This window comes from Scomber japonicus, chromosome 3 (genome assembly GCF_027409825.1).
Source record: "Scomber japonicus isolate fScoJap1 chromosome 3, fScoJap1.pri, whole genome shotgun sequence".
Classification (NCBI taxonomy): Eukaryota; Metazoa; Chordata; class Actinopteri; order Scombriformes; family Scombridae; genus Scomber; species Scomber japonicus.
Window position 1 is genome coordinate 17,618,494 of NC_070580.1, and position 21,707 is coordinate 17,640,200.

General features: G+C 39.5%; 3 protein-coding genes across 4 annotated transcripts; 1 reads left to right on the forward strand and 2 right to left on the reverse strand.

Moving 5' to 3' along the window:
* Nucleotides 1-762: 762 nt before the first annotated feature.
* Nucleotides 763-7,691, forward strand: LOC128356054 (zinc finger protein Eos-like). Of its 2 annotated transcripts, none has more exons than XM_053316484.1 (8): nt 763-849; nt 1,938-1,995; nt 2,094-2,198; nt 2,778-3,032; nt 4,490-4,657; nt 4,746-4,895; nt 5,167-5,298; nt 6,174-7,691. In XM_053316484.1, the coding sequence occupies exons 2-8, from the start codon at nt 1,956-1,958 to the stop codon at nt 7,058-7,060; spliced, it is 1,737 nt and encodes a 578-aa protein (XP_053172459.1). In that variant the 5' UTR covers nt 763-849; nt 1,938-1,955; the 3' UTR covers nt 7,061-7,691. The 2 variants fall into 2 exon arrangements, with proteins under 2 accessions (XP_053172459.1, XP_053172461.1); XM_053316486.1 differs by lacking the exon at nt 763-849 and adding an exon at nt 1,819-1,840.
* Nucleotides 7,692-11,019: 3,328 nt separating this feature from the next.
* LOC128356060 (40S ribosomal protein S26) lies at nt 11,020-12,719 on the reverse strand. Its single transcript, XM_053316493.1, has 4 exons — nt 12,665-12,719; nt 11,528-11,705; nt 11,288-11,418; nt 11,020-11,112 (listed from the first exon to the last, which is right to left on the reverse strand). The coding sequence occupies exons 1-4, from the start codon at nt 12,665-12,667 to the stop codon at nt 11,077-11,079; spliced, it is 348 nt and encodes a 115-aa protein (XP_053172468.1). The 5' UTR covers nt 12,668-12,719; the 3' UTR covers nt 11,020-11,076.
* A 2,737-nt stretch (nt 12,720-15,456) lies between these two features.
* On the reverse strand, nt 15,457-19,828 carry fkbp11 (FKBP prolyl isomerase 11). The gene is made up of 6 exons (XM_053316491.1): nt 19,417-19,828; nt 19,238-19,300; nt 17,373-17,460; nt 17,178-17,211; nt 16,939-17,009; nt 15,457-15,709 (listed from the first exon to the last, which is right to left on the reverse strand). The coding sequence occupies exons 1-6, from the start codon at nt 19,540-19,542 to the stop codon at nt 15,501-15,503; spliced, it is 591 nt and encodes a 196-aa protein (XP_053172466.1). The 5' UTR covers nt 19,543-19,828; the 3' UTR covers nt 15,457-15,500.
* Between the last annotated feature and the right edge of the window lie 1,879 nt (nt 19,829-21,707).

Sequence of the window (21,707 nt, forward strand, 5' to 3'; positions counted from 1 at the left end):
AACACTAAATGCTTTGATGTCTAGGCTACATCACACTTGTTTTATCAGCTTTTGTATCGTTCAGACTCTGAACGATACAAAAGCTGATAAATCTCTGAACTTCAGAGATTTGTGAGGCTGCGTTTTGAGGCACCATCAGTATGCTTGATCATTCACTCTAATGCCAGCAACTATGCTGCCAAGTCTTTGATCAGGTATTTCCTGACTTATTTCCTTATTCCCTGATTTATTCCTGGTTTATTTATCTGAAAAATACTTTTATATTCCTCAGTTTATGGTGTTAAAAATATATTAGTTTGGCATGCATTATTTGACACCAGCATCAAAAAATGTAAGTAATACCCCGAGCTATGTTTATCTGAACACAGTTATTCTGAAGAGAAAAAAGTTAAGGAAGTTATTTATACTCTCATTTGATACTTGTTTTATTTTTTGTTTTGTTTCTGTTTCTTTTCTTTTTCCATTTGCCTCTGTATATGATTTATACATGTATTACTGGAAGACGCATGTTTTGTAAAATATTCATGTGGATTGTCGCAACAGTTTGCATTTTGTACACAATGTTGAATGATTGATATGTTACAACATAAAAAATTGCAAGTAAAAAAATAAAAGATAGTAATAAAAAAGCATCTATTCATGTTGTCATTTTTATTTGTGAATAAATGAACATGCTGATGAGTTGAATATCACTTGAATATCACACACATTGGCTGATTGGCAGTAACAGTTGGGATGTAACCGGAAGTTGTTTGGAGCTTGGGTAAAACGCTGCCGGAGATGCTGCCGTTATAAACAGGCAGATGCAACAACAGAATAACCTCACTGAAACGGCCCTGACAGGGACAGGTAATGCACAAGTGACAAATGGACTGCACATCTTCTAAAAAAGCATCTTAAAAGTTGTCTGCCTCCGCTAAGCTTCACGGTTTTGAGGCCGGAGAGAGCGAGGTGGAGCAAACCAGCAGCTAGCTGTAGCATGTAGGGAGGCGGTGGCTGCCATAGCAACCGTTTAGGAAACATTGGCTGTGGTTGCTAAGCTAGCTCAGGCTAACGCTGGTTTGTTATGCTAGCGTTAAACAAAGCGCAGTAGAGACTTGCATGTCCAATATAGCGACAGACAGTCATCTAGTAGCACCACTCAACGTTATCTGCATTCCGTGATCACCCGTATGACATAGCCGTTAGTTTGTTTTACGCTGTTTAGGAAGCTGTCGAGGATGGAAAACTGTTGTAACGCTGTGGTGTTGACTTTAGCTAACTCGGCTAACGATAATGTCCATCACATGCAGTAAGCTAACGTGTTAGCCACCGAGGCCGACTCGTAAACTTACAGATATTTAAGTGTCGACAACGTAAACGCTATCTTTCTCTTTTACAATCTGGACTTGAGACCAATCTGTCTCCCTAATTATAGATAGTTTTAATATTGAGTTAGTTTATCAGTGTTGTCATAAGTCAAACAGATTATAAGAGTCAGTCAGCTGACGTGTGGCCGCTAAGGTTAAAGTTGGGGCTAAGTTAGCAGCGTGTAAACTATTTTCTGTAACGATTACTTAACCTAGCTACACCAGCTAGCGTCATCTTCAGCATATTTATTGTTAGGAGCTAATTTTACAAATACATGTTGCAGTCCAAATGTACCTATGCATTTAAACAATTAATGGTAGACAGCTAATATTTATGCTAGCTTTCAATATTTTATTATTTTTTGTCAATGGAAGTTTTTTGAAAACATCTAACTTGTGAATGTCCTTGCAGTACCAATTTAACTCAATCACATTGGACCTCTACTGATAACTACTCTCTGATTTTCTGGATATTAATGGGGATTGCTGAGGTGTTATGATACATTAAGTTATGAATGTGTTTAATTATAAACTAGTGAATCAGTGCGTGAGAGAGATGATTTACCTCTGACATAACTGTCATTTCAGTAATAAGTTTGAACTAGTATGGATGGTGATGACTGCAATGGCCGGTCTTACATATCAGGTAGGTCTCCTTATTTTACCACACATACTGTATTATTAACCTCAGCTCTCACCATATTTAAATGAAAAGTTTTTCTTTTGTTTTATTTTTGGTTGCAGCTAGTGGAGACTCTTCAATGGAGAGGGAGTTTTCTGGGGCCCTTGGAGGCCCAACAGTGAGCACTCCCAACAGCAAGGAGACCTCTCCTAGTCGCTCCCTTAGTGGTCAGTGAGAAACTTTGTGTGAATCCCACAGTTTTGTGTAAAGTGTGAAAGACTTTCTTGCAAAAGTATCATGGCTGGTGCAAAAATATGGAGGTTGTATTATGTCAAATCATTGTTATCTATCAATCAGTCGATTGTTTTCCTTGTTTAATTACATGAAAACATTCCTCAAACTAGAGCTGTCATGACTGAATAAAAATTAGACTAATAGCCAATATCTGTTTATTGCCTAAAGAATATAAGACATATAGGACAGCTATAAGTAGCTTCAAATACCCAGAATAAAGGCTGAACTTGGTTTGTCCACAGTAAATATTGTAAAACATTGATTGCTGAATGTATGCAAACTTCTAAAAGATCTACTGGTTCATGAAGAAATACAAAGGTACTAACACAAACGATAATATTGTAAAGCATATCAGTATCAACTTGATAAATAAGCCTTACTCTAATCATATAAGTCACGTGCTATAAACCTGTTTTAACCCTTCTGTGCCACTTCATTTGTCCTTCAACATATTGGTCAACAGTTTATCTCTCTCAAGCCCCTTTTTAATTTTTGCTGTTGTGCCTCCGTAGCCAACTCCATAAAAGTGGAGTTGTACAGTGATGAAGACCCAGGTCGCAGTACTGAGGATGAAAGAGGGGAGCGGGTAGAGGAAGGAGGCGCAGAACAAGGAACTGAGGCAGTTGGAGGCTACAGGGAGCTCACTAATCCTGAAACCATGCCAACTGGAGCCACCAGACTGCCAAATGGGAAGCTCAAGTGTGACATTTGTGGAATGATCTGTATTGGGCCGAATGTTCTCATGGTGCACAAACGCAGTCACACAGGTAACTGATCCATTTAGTTCAGACAAGCCTTCACTGTGAGAAAGCATAAAATGAGTTTCATTTTTGTGAAATGGATTAAAGGGATAGTTCGGGTGTTTTGACATGATGTTGTATGACATCATCACCATCAGTGTCGTGTATCAGCAGTGGCTTTTCCCCCACTGTTCTGGCCCGCTTTTGGTGTTGAAGAAAGTAGTTCCGGCTAGTTTCTGGGATCAGAAAGATAAAGCGTTTTGCTTCAAAAAACAATATGTGTTCAAATGAGTAATACATTTGCATCACAAAAGTGTTGTCCGTAAAAAAAGTCAGACCTCACAATCACCTGGAACTATTTTCCCTCCCTTCGTATCACTGTGCGCTGCCGCCTACATCCTCAGATGGTAAACGTAAATATGTCTGACTATGAAACGAGTGATGAAGACTTTTACCACAGAGCCAAAGGGATACCATTATGAACCCGAATATACAGATACCGAGCTTTGTCAGATGGAGTTAGAACGGGCAGAGAGAGAGGAAAGAGACAGACGTCCAAGCTGAAGTTGGACCTGCAGCTGTAGCTGTGATGAGAGACAGAGTGAGCGATAAATGGTGGTGCACTTGTTCAAAGTGTCAATTAATGCAGACAGAGGTGGAGAGCTAATGCTGCCACGAATGGGAACTTGTCATGCCACAGATGCAAGAGATCTCAATTGATGTGGAGGCCAGCGTACCAGCTGCTGTCTGCATAATCGCAAATCCTCACCATTTTTTAATATATTTTCTTATCTAATAATATATTTACCTCTCTCTAGTTCTCACGTTAGCTCTCTCGCATATACAAGCATGTAAACACCGTGAAACAGCTGATGGAAAGGTGCCCAGCTGTCAACGGGCGGCAGTGCGCAGTGATACGAAGGGAGGGAAAATAGTGCCAGGTGATTGTGAGGTCTGACTTTTTTACAGACAACGATTTTGTGATGCAAATGTATTACTCTTTTGAACTCATATTGTTTTTCGAAGCAAAACGCTTTATCTTTGTGACCCCAGAAACTAGCCGGAACTCCGCTCACAGGACGCAGTGGGGGAAAAGCCACTGCTGATGCACGATACTGATGGTGAGGATTTCATGCAACTTCATGCCAAAAAACCCAAACTATCCCTTTAAAAAAAGAAGAACAAAAGATTTTGAGCTTTAGCATGAAATGGGGTTGAATATTTGTTGAAAATACTGATATTGATTTGCTGAATAAGAAATGTCAATGCACACTCATACTTTTTTTTTTTTTGAGTTAAATGTGGAGAGCTGACACCTTATTTAAACCTACTTGGCCAGGGGGGGGAACTAATCGGATGATGGATGACATTTTAAAAGCTGTGTGTTCTTGCAGTTTAATAGATGGATCTGTATGTGAGGCAGTGTGCCAGACATCATAGATGTAGTTAGAGAAGTTGTGTTAACAGGTTTGATCTTTCCACAGGTGAGCGACCATTCCAGTGTAATCAGTGTGGTGCCTCCTTCACTCAAAAGGGTAACCTGCTCCGTCACATCAAGCTGCACTCAGGGGAGAAGCCCTTTAAATGTCCCTTCTGCAGCTATGCTTGTCGAAGACGAGATGCGCTTACTGGCCACCTTCGTACCCATGCAGGTAGGGTAGATTCAACCCTGATAATTGACTTTTTTGTGTAATAGTGGACAAAAACAATAATAATGTTATCTTCCTACTTTGTCCTCAGTGTCCTCTCCAACTGTAGGGAAGCCCTATAAGTGCAGTTACTGTGGCCGTAGTTACAAGCAGCAGAGCACCTTGGAGGAGCACCGTGAGCGTTGCCACAGCTACTTACAGAGCCTGGAGTCAAAGCAGCCAACCAGTGCTCAGAATCCAGGTGTGTGTTGTGTGACATTAATGGAGATAACATGTCAGAGGGACAAAACATTTTCTCAGGTAAATCACAATATGTTGTGTTTCTGAAGGGATTGTAACAGCATATAATGTAGAAATGTAATCTACCTCCATAACAGGATAATGCACACAATCCCTCACTTTCAGCAACTTTTATATCCAGTGTTGGTTTAGAGTCTAATGAAAACCAGCTTTCAACTTTTAGGATTGCTTAAAACCTAAAATATACAACAGTTTGTTTGTATCTTGTGCAGGAGAGGAGATGAGGGAGCTAGAGTTTATACCAGACTCTCTACTGCAACCCTCCTCAGACAAGATGGCATTTATCGATCGGCTCGCCAACAGCATCACCAAACGCAAGAGATCCACACCACAAAAATTTGTAGGTGAGCATTTGGTCTCAGAGCGGACAGGTTGAGGAAACTGAGAAAGCCACAATCACTCCTGGAATTGGGCACCATGTGTATAAGCATTGATCTTTTGGTCTTAGTGGTATGAGATCCAGATTTCTGGGTTTTATGTAGCTATATCACAAGCTGTATGATTCACTTCAAACCAAATATCAATGTGAATCAGAATCAGTTTATTCTGTGCTTTGCGTTGAAATTTATTGTTGCACATGGCTGTCCCAGGGAGTTGTGAACACTGGCTTAAGACAGGCATTTCAATTAAATAGCTGACAAGTGAATAGTGACCATTCATAAACTTTATTATACACCATAATTCAAAGTTTTATTTTTACATGGTCTGTCGGTCCACCACTTGGTATGGATTGCCATGAGAATTTTTACAGCTATTCACGCCCTGCTCAGGATGAATTGCAGTGACTTTGATGAACCTCTGAAAAGAAACTTCAGTTAATAACCAAGTACCTGCAAAACTACAGACTTATATTCCCATGAGCCTCAGCCCTGTTGTGCCTAGTACAGCCTCTCAGAGTCTCTCTCTTGACTGTAGGATCTTTGTTTGTCCTGCGCTGTGTAACCCCTCTGGGATAACACGTTTGACCACCATAACTAGACTAATAACAGAATCCATACCAGTCATCTTAACTAAAATGTTTTTAGGGGGTAAATTTAATAAGAAAATGATTTTGAAATCAATCAACATAACTAACCGCTGCCAACTACCAGATCCGCAATGAATCAAAAACCTTTTCAGGCTGTTCATCTATTTGGCCGAGCCCAAATATTTTTAGGGAAATGCTTCTGTGAGAAGTTTCCATAGTACAATATCAAAAGATTGTGGTTCTTTATTGCAGGACAGAAGCACATACGTCTCAACCTTGGAGATGCACCTTATGAGCTCAGTACTGGTCTGGATAAAGATGGGGAGATGCACCCAGGGGACCTCGAAGGCCCGCACTTTACTGGTCTGGGAGGAGAGTACGCAGGTCTAGCAGGTAACGGAGGAGGAGGGGTATCAGACACACTGAGGCCTCTACACCATCCCACTACTCACCCTTCATGTTTATCAGAACTCGGGCCGATCCACAGCTCCGCTCACACTCCTGTTGCTCTCGGCCCGCGCCTGGATTGTACAGGGACGGGAGCTGGGCTGGGAGGTGCGGGTGTCGGGGGAAGGGAGGCAGCAGAAGGTCACGAGGACCTTCCTGTGGGTCGAAGTCACGCGTCCTCACCAAGCAACGGTTGCCAGGACTCTACGGACACCGAAAGCATGCCAGATGAGCCGTGCAACAGTACTGCTCTGACTCCGACTCTGCACAGTAACAACGGCCATCATCTCCTCCACTCCCACAACCATAACCCAGCGCCTCCTCTGATTGTACACCACAGGAGTAGGGACAGACACGGCCCCAGCCACGCCAAAGACAGGGAGGTGGAAAGAGAGGATGGAGGTCACTCGGTACCCCCACCTCCTGCTCTTGCTCCAACTCCCAGCTCACCTACAGCACCTTCCTCCACCTGCAGGGAGGCTTATCGGGTTGTTGACGGGGAGGGCCGAGCAGTGCGCTCTTTTCGATGTGAGCACTGTCGTGTGCTTTTCCTGGACCATGTCATGTTTACCATCCACATGGGCTGCCACGGTTTTCGCCAGCCTTTTGAGTGCAACATCTGTGGCCACCGGAGCCAGGACCGCTATGAATTTTCTTCACACATCGTTCGCGGAGAGCACATCCTTGACTGAGGATAAAGGGTGGACAACCTGCTTCACCTAGAGCTATTTTTACACTGAGACAAGGACCTGGTTGGGTTTGGTCTGCACAGGGGGCTTAAAGGGGCAGTGAAGGCATGGAAGTATCTCAAACAGGCACTGATATGTATATTTATGTATATGACATGTACTATGAATGGAAAGCTCACATGTGTTCCTGAAAATTTTAATGCACTTTGAACAATGAATCAATTTAAAATGCACTTTTAATCAAATGTGTTCTAATGCAGATGAAGAGCCAATGCACTTTTTCATCTGCAGACGTGCCTTGCTCCAAAATTCAGGATTCAAACCCGACGCACAAATTACAGTTGATAAATCTGACTGCAGCCCATAACCTGATAACGTTCCCCTCTTGTGCTCTTTAACAGATATGACATTAAAAAGTTAACTGTGAAGTCGATAGCGTCTGTAGAGATTTTGATGCCTTCTTCTAAAAAGCACTTTTTTCAACTAATTGATTCCCTAACAAACATTAAGTTTTTTCCAACTAGGAGTAGATTGCATACAGTGTGGTTTTTATAACGCTACATGAAGTGCAGACCAAACTCAAGAACCAGGTCGTAGTCGAATAGATGTTTGAGGGGTTGTCTGTGGATTAGAAACGCACTTTTTATTTGTAAGTTTGGGTGGGCTGGGGAGGGGGGGGGCGGTGAACAGATCTGAGTGCGAGTGTGGTGTGTGTGTGTGTTTGTTTGTGTGTGTGTGAGAGAGAGAGAGAGAGAGAGAGAGAGAGAACGTGAGAGACCCTGTGTTTTTGGAAGTAAAGTGAAAAATGAAGGCCTTCATTTGTGTGAATGCCGTGTGGCGCCAAGTATGATATGTTTGTTTTTCTTTTGTATGACTGCTTTTGTTGCACTGATACCTGCCAGAATACTATGATTATATTAAACTATTTTATAGAATACATTAATGACCTGCACATTTCTCTCAAGGTGAGAAAACATCACAATGTGTTTTTCTCACTGGTAACGGAGCATCACTGCCACAATTTTAGAGATTAGTGAAGAGTTTAATATCTCTGAGATTCCTCTTCATAACTACATAAAACTGCAAACCAACTTTTTTCATTTAAGTTATTTTTTAATGATTTTGGTGTTATCTCATTGTATTGTGCCTTTCTTCACCCTGATCAAACCTTATTTACTAGACTTGAGGACATGAACTACCAGCTGACATGTCTTCAAACAGAGGATCTTTGTGGGTGATTTTAATCATCTTTGAGATCAATAATTTAAGTACTGAAGTTGTATCCAATCCAGTTGTATACAATAGGCTTAAAGGTTTGCACAATATTTTCTTCATCCTGCTCAACAGAAATGTAGTGTTGATTTTTCATTGAATTGTTAGCAAAGAACCGATTCTGCTAATGTATCAAAGAATAATGTGCTTGGCATTTGACACATGCTGCTACGACTGAATGAGTGCAGTGTTGAGTGGCAGTTTACTACCGTCCTCACGGGTTTAATCCAAAAAATGTTTTATTTGAATTTTTCCTGGAAAACACGTTAGTTGTAGAAAGTCTCTGGTGATGGAGAAGGGATGGGGTGTTTCTCAGAATCAGTGGTTTTCTACAATAAATTCTCCTGTCTTGTTAACACAGTGCAGAAGCATCTGAAATGTGTCAGGCTACAATTTGATTTTGCACACATTGAACACAATAAGGAGAGTTTCATTAACTATCAGCTTTACTTTATGCTTGATAGCACTGCTTAAAAAAAAAAGAAGCTCTGCACAACCATTTAATAATCATACTTTACACGTGTAAAAGAAAGATCAATGTTTTAAACCTGATGTTTTTCCTGTTAGTGCTGTCCAAGAAGCAAACCTGTTGAATCTAGACATCAGAATTGAGTTCAAAAATAATCACAGACCTCTTCTAAAAGTGGTCAGAAATTAAGTTTGGGAAAGACACTGACAGACTGAATAACTGAATTTTCATAGATCCTCCAACTTGACTTGAGCACATGAACTTTTGTGTGGTGCAGAAAAATGTGTAGATTAGCTAGATCTTCCCCATATGTTTATCAGAAATAATATTTTCATTTCATTTCATAAAAGTCTCAAAGTTTATATTCTTATGGCTTCAAGAATTGCTGCTTTTCAGGGGTCCTTTGCAGGCTACACAGAAGCCACAGAACCAGTCCATACTCTAAATGATCATTTTAGTGATTAAACAATTCCTCCGTTCCATCATTATAAACTGAACTAAATGTGCAGAAACTTTTATGTTTTTATGAAGAGGAATTTCAAAAGCATTTGGTTTTTCAGTTCAGTTTTAGCTCATCATAAGTGTGGTTCTCTATGGCACCAAATACAGTTTCTCCATGACTGAGCCAAAGAACTGCCAATTCCTGCTCTTTAGCACTTTTTGCTATTACAGTTGTATAAATGGAAAGTTAGTCAAAGTATATGACAAATTTGTATATACAATGTGAATTAGTAAGAAAACCGCAAAAGGTAAAATTCCTCTTTTCATTGCTGTCCGTTGAACCTTGTAGATGGTAAAAATGTCTGTTTTTCAGTTATCTCCATTCAGTTTTGAAGGAGACATTTAGAAAATATCATTTGGGGTTTTGTTTTTTTAAATAAATGTAAATGTTTATCTAAATTTACTTATGTTTTTAGATTTTTTTCTTAGGTGAAACCACACTTACCTGATCAGAAAGTTGGTTTTAGTGCACATTGTTGTGAGTCTTAAAAGAAAGGCACAGTGCACTGTGGTGAGTTTTTTCACTAGTACAGAAACACAAACCTAAGTAGGTGATGCTAAAAGTTTCTCTTCCAAAGTAATTGTTTCAATTTAATAGTCCAATTATTTTGCCTTAATACCAACAATTCATTCTGTGGTCAACATGTAGAAAAGACTCCAAAAACTATGTTCCCTGCTCTTTAAAATCTGACATAACTGATCATTTGACATCGTAGTTGTTGCACATCACTGAAATTGTCATAAGTTTGCCAAAAAAGCCCAACTGATTTCTTACACTCATTCACTGTATATTCTTTATTTAAGCAAAAAATTGCAACTAGAGACCCAGGTATGGTACTTCATCAGTTGGTGTGATTTCTGTCTAGTACTTTGCTATTGTGCCTTTGGCCTGAGGTCTTCTCTACATTTTTTTCCCCTACAGTTGGAATTTTTACATTTTTAAGTCTTTACAGCTGTGGACCTAAAACCTACTAGTAGGCAGAATTCATTTATCATTTTTGCAATCAGTTGACTATAGATCCATCAAAAGAGGGAAGAACTTTGATGCTGACCACTAAAGCCAAAGAAAACTTTTATTGACCTGATCCCTCAGACCTTTTGTCACCCAAATTGTACAAAAACAGTAACAGCCAGGAGGACAGTTCATGTTGTAGGCAATCCTCTGCCGAAGTTGTATTTAAGTTGCAAATTTTGGAGGAAAACTCATCTGAAAAGGTTCCGCCTTCTGTCCCCTTCATACGTTGAGAATGTGGGTGTAGATGTTTCTCTTATTGTGCTACACTGAAAGTAATGTGCTTCTAAACCTGATGCATGTGGTACCAATGCTGTTTGCTCCTCAACCCATCTTTCCATTTTAATCTTAAGGATAACCAAATGAAGACTTAGTCCTGACTTTACCTTAAAAAGAAGAAAAAAAACCTTTGTGAAATCTTGTGTTCAAATGTTTAACTTCTGAAGTTTCCCTTGTTGCACTATTTGTTTCCTTCAGTTTCACTCTTCTTTCACCTCCCAACTCCTGTAAATGGTCTTTCGCTTTAAGTAACTGCAGAGCCTTTTTAAGTGTATCATGTAATTATGCATTTGCGTAATTCGATCTTAAAACTACTGTCAGTTTTGTACTGTAAGAAAGTCTATTCCAAATAAAATACTTGACAGGCCTGTTTTTCCTACAACTACAAACGCATGATAGCAAAGAACAATGAGCCTTACACTTTCAAAGTTTTTGTCAAGAATTTTCAATTTATTTGCCAGTAGTACAGCATGTTCAAATAATGCTTTACATGGGCTTTGGAGGAGCTCTTGGTGCACCGGCCTGAAAAACACAAAAATAGAACATTAAGATTGATGTCAGGTCTCACTGCTGGTCAACAACTCATTAAGCAAAGCTGTAACTTATCTACTGTGAAAAAGGTATATTATAAACTAAACGGTGATCTTGTCTGAGCAGATGTGACAGTTAACAGGATAGCATAGTGGATGTTACTCACAGTGGGCCTGAATCTGGGTGGTGGGGTGCGGTCTTTCCTGGCCTCACAGGAACGGTTCCTCACCACCTTACTGTGGATGGCACAGCTGACACAGTAGTGCAGTTTCACGTAGAGCTTGGGCAGAACGTATGCTGCAGAGGGGACACGGGGGAGAAAGGTACAGATGAGTACAAGCAGCAAGAGACAAAAATGCACAACAGACCATTATTGATGTGTGGGGTGGAATCAAACAACACTCACAGTCAAAGACGCTAGCCTCTGTGATATCTCTCACGGCTGCAGCCTCCACAATGTTCCTGATGACAAACTTCTTGATGGCCTTGTCCTTGGGGACACAACGGGCACAGTTGGTGCAGCGGATGGGCTGCACATGCCCACGGCCCTTCTTAGCGCGACCGTTATTCCTCCTTTTCTTGGTCTGTAAAACAAAGGCCACACTTAGAAAGAGCTACAAATTACAGCCTGGAAGCAAGAGCTTAGGTAATGAACCACACTGTTTCTTTTTGAACTATCATATTGGTGTCAATTTCATCAAAAACTGCCACATAAGCTAGGATTCAATGCTTTACAGTTTGGTTTAAATTATCTAGTTAAGGCTGGTTGAAGAAAAACCTTATGTTTAAAAAAACAAAAAAAACATGTATTGCTTACAACTTTTCATATTTATCCAACAGTACCCAGCCCCAATAAAGAATTATTAGTTGCCACAAAGCAGATTTAAAAGACTGTACAGTTACAGTACTTTTCTTTTCTTTGTTTGTCAATTCAACATTCAAAACTGAAGACATTTTCAATTACTTTTAATCATTTGTATGAGTACATTTTCGTGTACGCCTTTCAACATTTGCAGGAAAAGAACTCAAAACATTTGGAGGTACAACTCCGCATACCACTAAAAAATAACCAAAGAGGCTCTGCAATCATAATGTTGTAGAATGACTATAATCCTTTAATGTGTGTCTAATGTATTATATTCAGTCCGTAGAGGAGCATAGACAGCACAAGTTGACATTACAGCAGCCATTATACAAAATAAAAATTCATGTTTTCCGCTGGTTTATTTTAAATGGCGTGTTAGTTAACATCTTGAGAGTGTAATATGCTTATATTAACCTTTTTTTCTCTGCTCACTTCTCCTGACATTAACAGAAGCGTTACCACATGAACACATGCACAGAACGGTTAGCTTGCTAACTGCTAGCATTAGGCCCCGACTCATTATTTTATCATTTAGAGCGATATCTGAGAGCAGATTCCTACATTGTGGTTGAGCTGTGTGATTAAAATACACGAGATGGACTGATTATGTGAGATTTTTCGAATAAAATTACAGTTTTTTCTGTTTTTGCCGAGCGGCCACAATTGTCACGAACTCACCATGTTGAACGGGAAGCTGGAAAGAGGACCGGAAGAGGTTGCGCCGCGAGAAGTAGTGCAACTCCGCTCCGCCCTCTGACTTTATATTTTATTTTAATAAAAATAATAAAAAGGTTTTCGATTTATATTTTAATTTTAGTGCTGTTATTTGAAAGAATATAAAATGTAAATAATGTTCATTTTTTCTGTACAATACATTTATTATAATTTTTAATCGCGGAAGGGTACCAGTCTATGGTGCTTAGGTAGACACTCAGAGCAGCCAGCCATCACCCGAGTGAGCGGAGTACTGTCCCTGTATTAATCCGAGAGAATATAGTGCCTTTGTGCGACGCCGTGTATTAAAACAAACGTACCTGTTTTGTATGTTTGTGACACTCATTGACTGTGTATAAGATATTGATATAGGTCACTATGATTTTTTAGGAATCTGCATCTTTACAAAAACAAAGCTTTGAACTAATTCAAAGCAAATATTAGAGTGTGTGTGTGCATGTGTGTATTTACACTGTATTGTTGTGTGTGCATTATGTACATAGCCAATTTTTGTGGAGGTTTTGTGTTCATTATGTACATTGGTATCTATTGAATGACTTCAGCCTACACTTTTTCGGTCAGAAACTGCTTTATTTATTTATTTATTTATTTATTTATACTTGGCTTGTCACTAGTTGCAGTGGAGATGAAGGAAAAGGAAAGGGGACATAAGATTCTTTGCTTTGTTTGTACATGTATGTTTGAGTTTGGTGACCAAAAACTAAACTAAACTAAACTATATACAGTCAATGGGTACAATGTCATACACGTTACTTTAAATGTGTAAAGCAGTTACAGTAATAACAAACAACTTGAAACTTGAAACTGAGTTGATGACCTGCTTCAAGGAACATCATGTCTGCTATTATTGAAAGTTGGTTGGTCTTGGTGGTAATGTAAGGCAGATTGCAAAAATCTGCACTGCATTACCACACGACATTGATGCAACTCTGAACAGAAAAGATAATAACACCCTCCACTGCCATGCATAAACTAACTCAAGCAAGTCGTGGGTCTGCAAGTTAATTTTCATAACTTGTGGAAATGAAACCAAAGGCAGAGAAAAGATAAAAATCTAAAATTCAGTGGTATGCATGGAGAATATTGGCAGTAATGTAAGTGATTTTATAGTTAACAGGATAAAACACACTTGGTGGAGCTACCAACAGTAGACAACTGGCTTGAAACCAAATTAATAGATTAATTAGATGGACAGACTGACTTTCATTCTAAGATTGAGAAATTATTTATGCACTGAAAGATGGATAAAATTGATTATGTATTTGTTGGAAATAAAGAACATGACAGGTGGTTTTCCCCTCTCACTATCACTCTTAAAAATCTAATTTACCTGATTTTGCTGCATGCTTTACCAGTCATGGATAATTACATACATATCATATACATCTGCATTAAGACTTGCTGTCCATAATATACTGTTGGTGATGTGGATGCCATGGTGCAAAAGAAACCCATAAGATCTGTAGATAGCCAAGTGGAAACCAAGCAACAGGATGAAAGAAGTAAAAAAAAAAAACACCAGTATAATATTATATGTTTTGCATCTAACATTTCCTGTATAGTATCGATCAGTAGTTTGTCTAAAGTTGATGTGTGTGCAGTTTCCTCAATCTGCAACTACAAATCTAGAGGCTGTTGGATGACACTGCTGCAGAGAGTTTATTTATTTAGAGGATGTGACAAGATCGGTAGATATACTGGTGCTCATGATGATATCAAAGCAGAGGATCTCTTAAGAATAAAGTTTTCATTTCCTTTCATTTAACAAGGTCATCATGACACGGTTAAAACATTTTTCCATCCTTTCTTACACAAGTCCCTGTCTCATCTTTGGCTAGACCTTCAAGTAGATGCATCCAACTTCCTCTTGTGAAGTTCTAAACAGTCATAGGAGGTAATCAGATTGCTGGGTGGTCCCTTTCCTCCCATGATAACGTTGTGTTCAAGAGACTAAAACATATTGGAGGAAAATAGCTACAGATAAGCTTATGTATTATTTCACAAATCTGTTAACACTTAGCATTATTCTGATCATTTCTGTTTTGTTTGTAAGAATATCAAGCAGAGATGATACTACCATCATCTCCAAGGAGATCTCTTAGTAACACATGCTGTTCTTCAGTTGTGCGTTTTCTAAATGGTCTGCCCTTTACCTGGTTATGATGAAGCAGGCTTTTACACAAGAAGCTATTCAATACAGTTACAAAACATCCAAAGAAGACTCTGACAAAGACTACTGTGAGCTGCTGTGAGCTCTCTGTGAAGCAGTAAAACGTCCTTGCACTCTGACATAATGTCTTGTTGCAATTAAGTAACATCTTCTTACTTGTACTTGTGCAATCCCCAGTAAAGGAGCAAAGACAATTTATAATACTGCAATCCTGTAATATGCTGTTATAACTGTTGCTTCAATTGTGCTTGTCTAATCTCTTTCAGTGATGAACTGTACAGCACTATTATAAAGCTCTGCTGCAGCTGCTGTTTCTACATTGTAGATCTGGCACATGAGCTGCAAGTTCAAGTTCATGAAGCTGCAACTTCTCTGTTTCTGTCTTTTCTGTCAGTGTTGTAACTCTTGGCAGACACCTGTGCATGATTTCTCAAACTACCCTACAAACAGTACAAACATCACTCTTACTGAGGCTGTTACAACACACACTGAACTTTAAAGACAGCTGCTTACTACGCTTGTCAAAAGCACATTTTGTAATAAATAAACATGAGGGAAAACAAAATACATTTTTTTATTTTTTTATTTAAATAGTTATTTGCCTTGTCCTTATTTCTTCTTGCTCTTCTTGTCCTTTGCTTTCTTTTTGATAGACTTCTGGGCGTTGGCCTTGTTGTAGAGGTAAAGTCCCACCAAGCCAAGCAGAGTTGGCACCAGGGCCAAACATACAAGGGGCAACACGTCATTGATGACTTTCTGCCAGGGCGTCTGCTGCGTCAGCGAGATCACCTCCACTTCAAACTCAAGAGCTGCATCACCTGAGACAGATCAAGAACACATTCAGGTATTCATTAGTTTTTTTCCTTTAATTTGCCACCTGTCTGTATCTGTTGTATTCTTTGTAAATAAATATGGATAATAAATGTAACTTAACATCTAAAATAAGGGAAAAAACAGTCACTGGCATATTTTTGAAGGACAAGACTGATGACATTCTATATGAATAAAAAACAATAAAGTGATGGTGTTAAGAAGTTCAGTCTGTGTTGCTACACCTGATAGTTATATTTCCATGTATATACAGTAGAGCTTCATTGTGCTGTGAAAAGCAGTGTTGCGCTGGGTGACGTGTCATTTGTACAATGAATATGAGCACATACACTGTCCTGATGCTTTAAAAACTCACCCTAACCCTAATCCACACCTGAAAATAATCCCCAACCAAAGCAATATTTACCCCTGTTTGAGTAACATTTGTGCGGGTGTTTTTTATAAAATACTGAGCGTGGGGTTTATTTTTTTGTTGTTTTTGTGTTTTTGACACACTGTTCAGTATTTCTGCATTATTCAAGATCAACAGGAGAAAAATGGAGCAGAGAGCCACAGACAGGGAACGAAAGTTAGACAGTACAGAGAGGTTGCGTAATGCATTTGTTGGTCTTGTTTTGTTTTGTTCATGTAATTTGTGGATAGTTAGAAAAATGTAGAATAAAACCAGAATCATCCTTTAACAGATGTTCAGTGTGACTGTGCTAATGTTGTTGTTGTTGCTTGTTTGGTATATTTGCCTTACTTTACCAGCTGAAAGTGCAGCGAGGGACAGGAAACATGATGAGGCAGAGATAGAGGTTTGACCTGCTTCACACCTAGAACCAAACCGAAGACTCTGTGGCTACGTGATATGTGTCTTAATCAGGCTACCACATCAACCTATGACTGTGCAGATGTTAAATGCATGTGATAATACTGGTGTAGTAGTATAGAGCTGCACTGTGCAGACTTGAGCAAACATTAACTTTCATTATCTGCAGAGCTTCTGTAAATGTATACTCTAGTAGAACAGAGGTCACTGCATTCAACACCAATTTGACTATTTTGTCCTTTTGCATACATGTTCATTAATATTATATATGGCTATAAAAACATTATTATTAATACTGTGATGTTGGTTTTAAGCATATCACCCTTTCTTTGGCCGTGGTTTACAGTTAATGTAGTGTGAACAGGAGAAATAATTGATCTGACTCTGTGTGCCTGTGTTCAGTACCTGGAATTGTAGGGGGGTAACCTTTCTTCCCATATGCGAGGTGGGATGGAATAGTGGCTTTGATTTTTTGCCTGAATGAGAATGAGAAATACAAAACATATTTACTGAGAAAGTGTTTCTCACATCGCATCATAAAACCATTAACTGTGGTATGTTTTGAAGTCAATTCATGAGTGCATGCAGTCATTCAAAGAATCACTAAGCCCTTTGCTCATAATGGACCTTTACTTTTTACTTACCCTTCACACACACCAATCAAGCTTTGCTCCAGACCTGATAAGAAAGTCACAAAGAGAAAGAGAGTTAATCAGCAAAGCAAGCAAATTCCCCGCCACAAAACAAGCTGCAGTCATCTCCTCAATGTAACCAAATCAGAGTGTCACTGATAGAGTAGCACAGCCTGCACCGCAAACCCATTTGTCTAACCCATTTACCGGCAATAACTGTCCTCTTTCCCAGCTCAACAACAAGAGGGTCCCGCGATAGTGATGAGTCGATCACTTTCCCATCCATCAGTTTACCCTGGTCAGTAAAAAAAAAAAAATCAACAAAAGGCGAGAAATGAAGACATGAACTCAATGTGTTTATGTGTCATTTCCAGTTACTTGTTGCATGCTTCTTCTTCTTTTTTTAAGTAAGAATGAAAATATTGTGTTTTTGACATAGCGTTGGAGTTACACCATGTAATATACTGCTGTATAAATAAAAGTATAAATTGTGGATGCGTAAAAAAATATTAAAAATGCTCACTGTGCAAATCTTAAAGTTAGAAATGAAAAGGGAGGAGTAGGTGCAAGTCAACTGTCAAATATTTGTGACCTTTATATTGGACTTTATATACATAATATGAATGGCCAAGATCTTGATAAATTAAGCACTTATAGTAGACAACACATTATATTTGTCTTCCAGATCTGTTTTAAATATAAACTCTTCTCACTTTATAGTTTCCTTTTGTTCCTGTAAGCCACAATGCTCAAAGATTGGCCACTTTCATAAAACCATATTTCATTGAGCTGCATTATTAGTGTCCAAAAATGTAGCTCAATGTTCATTTCTTTGTATTATTGCTTATCTTTCAGTTAGTACCTGACAATGAATAATCATGTCCTAACATTAACATTCTCTTTTCTCTATTACTCTGCAGGCTTATAAATCATCTCAATAACTTATTATTTTAAATCTTTTTTAGGGTGACTTTGTTACAACTGTTCTGAGACTACAGTTGAAAAATAACCTCTTGGCTAACCCAGGCGTATTTACAGCAATATTCATTAATGTGGACTGTTCCTGATAAGTAAAGCAATAAATGAACAGAGAGTAAACAAAGCAGCAATAATCTTACATGTGTCATTTGTTTAACCAAAGGCCGTAATCATTAAGGGTTAATTATCAATTGCAAAGCACCCTGAGCAAAATTAGACTCTTAATTGATGCTTAATTAAGGAAAAGTGCACTGGAAAGGACACTGGAAATAAAAATAAAAAACAAACCAAAGAATAAAAAAATTCCAGTATCAATGCCAGTACAATGTATGCTATGTTTTCAGCTAGGCCTACATGTGCCTAACAGAAGGTATCAAGATCGAGAACATTTCCATCTGGATTTAAATGATTTCTAATAAAATAAGATGTAACAAACTTTTCCGAGTTCACTATTTTATTATGTTGGTTATAATAGAGATATTGTAACTATGTACTCCACTTTATGTAGTCTCTATGCGAACCTTAACTTCATTACAGTATATATTTGAGCCTATCTCACTATTGATCTTCTATTGTAATACTTGTCCGCTGTGTCTCGCATGTGTGTCACACCTTAGCAGCTGAAATTCAAATCATAAAACAATGTTTTTCAGATCCTGCAGATTAACATGTGTGAGGGCTGATAAAACAGTGTGCCTGGGTTAACTGGTTGTGCTTCTGCTGCCCCAGTGACAGAGCTGTTATTGCTGACGTGTTGCACCGCCCAATCACTCCATAGTAAAAGCAGAAGCGATCCACGAGATAAAGCCAAAGAAATCACACTGACAGGCTGAAAACCACAGTCTGTCCCATGTTCAATCAGAGGGGCATTTAGAATCAGCTGCTGGCCTGCTGAGTTGATTGTTATCCGTGTCCAGAGTCAGAAAATGCACAAACACAGCGGTGCCCACATGGTTCATGCAGACGGTGCCACATAGACAACAACTGCGTTCGTCATCAGCTGGGCCGGTTTCACTACAATCCCTAGTAACAATGCACGCATAACTGTCTGTCTATGTTTCACCAGACACTAAAGTCCCGTCTCTTTGTCTTACCGTGTAGTGGATTTGCAGCGTGTCTCCCATACTGGAAAGTGTGGAGCAAGTTTCGGGTTTCACCTTGGGTAGGAAGAGTTAAAGTGTTAACACTGTTGCGCGTATTTTGTCAATGTGTTATAGCTGTTGTTACTGTGTTGTGTGTTTGAATGACATTGTAACACATCTGTCACACTCACCAACACCTCCACCTGCACCTCCTCGGCTGCCTTCTCTTCGCTCTGCACGACTCCGCAGAGAAAAGCGGCGAGCAGTAGCAGACATACGCTAGTCTTCATTGTGAACTTCTGGAAGAGAGCTGCCATCCAGCTTCTTCCGTGTGTGGGCTCCTTCCACACTGCAGCGGCGAGAGAGAGATAGAGAACGAAGGAGAGAGGGAGAAAGAGAGAGGGAGAGACGAGCTGCACAGTCTGTCAGTCGACTCCTGTGTCCAAAATGGCTCAGGACCAGGTAATGCTGATGTGTTATAAAACTGAAGCGATAAGGACTAGCTGCCCGTGGACGTTGTCCCAACACCTGGGTCTTTCTGAGGAGCCCGCCTCAAACATTCCGCCAGCATCGCATCGAAGCTGCCGGGTTGGGAAAGCGGAAATGGTGCTTTCCAGGCGCTGGAGGGCGCTGTTGTGCAGCCTCTTCTCAGCCCCGGTCGGTGCTCCTCCATGTGGATGCTAGAAGAGGCACACAAACTGCTGCACAGACGCCACGTAGCTGGTAGGCCCCCAGTAGCCCCTTTAAAAAGCCCTTTGGTCCTGGACGCAGAAATATGAAAGAGTGATAAAGAAACTAGTTTCAAGTATGTCAAATTTTCAGTGTGTTTAGCAGAACGAACTTGGCAACGATGGAAAATATTATAAATATGCAGGGGCAAGAGGGGGCAGAGCCCCCTTAAATAAATGTCTTGCCCCCTCACTTCAAAATTTTGGAAGTTGAGAAAGCACATTTTAATATACTCACACAATTAATATACATTACAAGTTGACAAAATAATCTGCAGTAGCGGAAAAATCAGCCGAAAAAGGGACACACACGATGGCCTCCAGTGTCGGCTTCACTCTCAACTCTCTGTCCGCTGTGCGTTTAGCTGCGCAGCTCAGACACACACCCGCACACACGCCTCAGCCCTCATTAAACATCCAATCACTGTTGTCTGTTGCAGTGTGGAAGTGAGCCAAGATTTACCCTGACAGTTTGTTTCCGGTTTCAGCACTGCCGCGGAGTTGTTTAGACTTTGAAGGAGCAGCAGCGTTACAAGCATAGAGATGAGTGCCCATGTCCGCTGCATGTGACAAACTGAAGACAAAAAATGTTCTGATGTATATCTGTTGTGTTTTATAAAATAGTTTGAGAAGATGTTTTATTATTATTCATAAGACTACCTTTCAGTTTTGTAAATATTGACTATAGTGTGTGAAGTCCTACTTTAGGTTAAAATGTATTTGAGAATTAGGCCATCCAGTTAAGATAAATGTTATGTTGTTGGTTGATAAAATCTGGATGAAGGATGTTTTATTTCATTTTACTTTATTCATTTATTTTATTTTTATTTTTCAGTCCCCCCTCCCCCTGAGGGATTGCCACCTTATTGTGGTCAGGGGGTTTGCATGCCTCAGTTAGTCTTCAGGTGGGACACCCAAGTTGGACAGGTCTGAAGGTAGAGGCCTGACAAAGTGCAATCCACTTCTCCAGGTTGGGGTTGGACACATAGACCCCTTTCAATGAAGAAAGCATCGTTACTATAAGCACAGAAAAAAAGTGCTGGAGCATGATGTGTACACATGATGCCCCCTTCACATTTCTGACTGCCCCAGTGGCGGCTGGTGAAATTTTTTTTTGGTGGGGCTGGTGTGCCAACAGATTTCCCTGCCTAATCTAGCATAAGCATTCAAATGAACAGTCGCAAAATGACTACAGTTCCACAATAATAATTTAATTTCAGTCTTCAGTTTCACAGAAAAAGTAACAATTTACAGCTATAATCAGACTTTATGCTATCAAATACTATACAATACAATCAAGGGATAAATTCACAACAAGGGTATGATTTCAGCTGAATCTATACAAATCAATAGTGGGTGAGTGAATGAGTGAGTGAGTGGAGGGGGGAGTGTCTAAGGTGAGTGTAGGTTGAGAAGAATGAAAGAGAAATTATCCTATTAAAATGTAACATACAAAGAATTTAGAACCAAGTTATTTTCAAAAATTAAACATAAAACAGATTATTTTAATACCCTCTCTAATCAAAACAAAAAACAGCATCAGTGTCATACATTTGTCACAGCCTGTCACAGCATTCTCCACAACTATATTACAATTACATATTACATATTGACAACATATAGCTATATATACACAACTTAAAAGACACAAGAATGTCTCTGGTCCTCTGTGTGTCTGTTCCTCTGCATGTCTTCTCCCAATATTCTCCGTTTCTTTGTGGGTGGCTCCTGAACAGGTCCCCTGTACTCCTCAT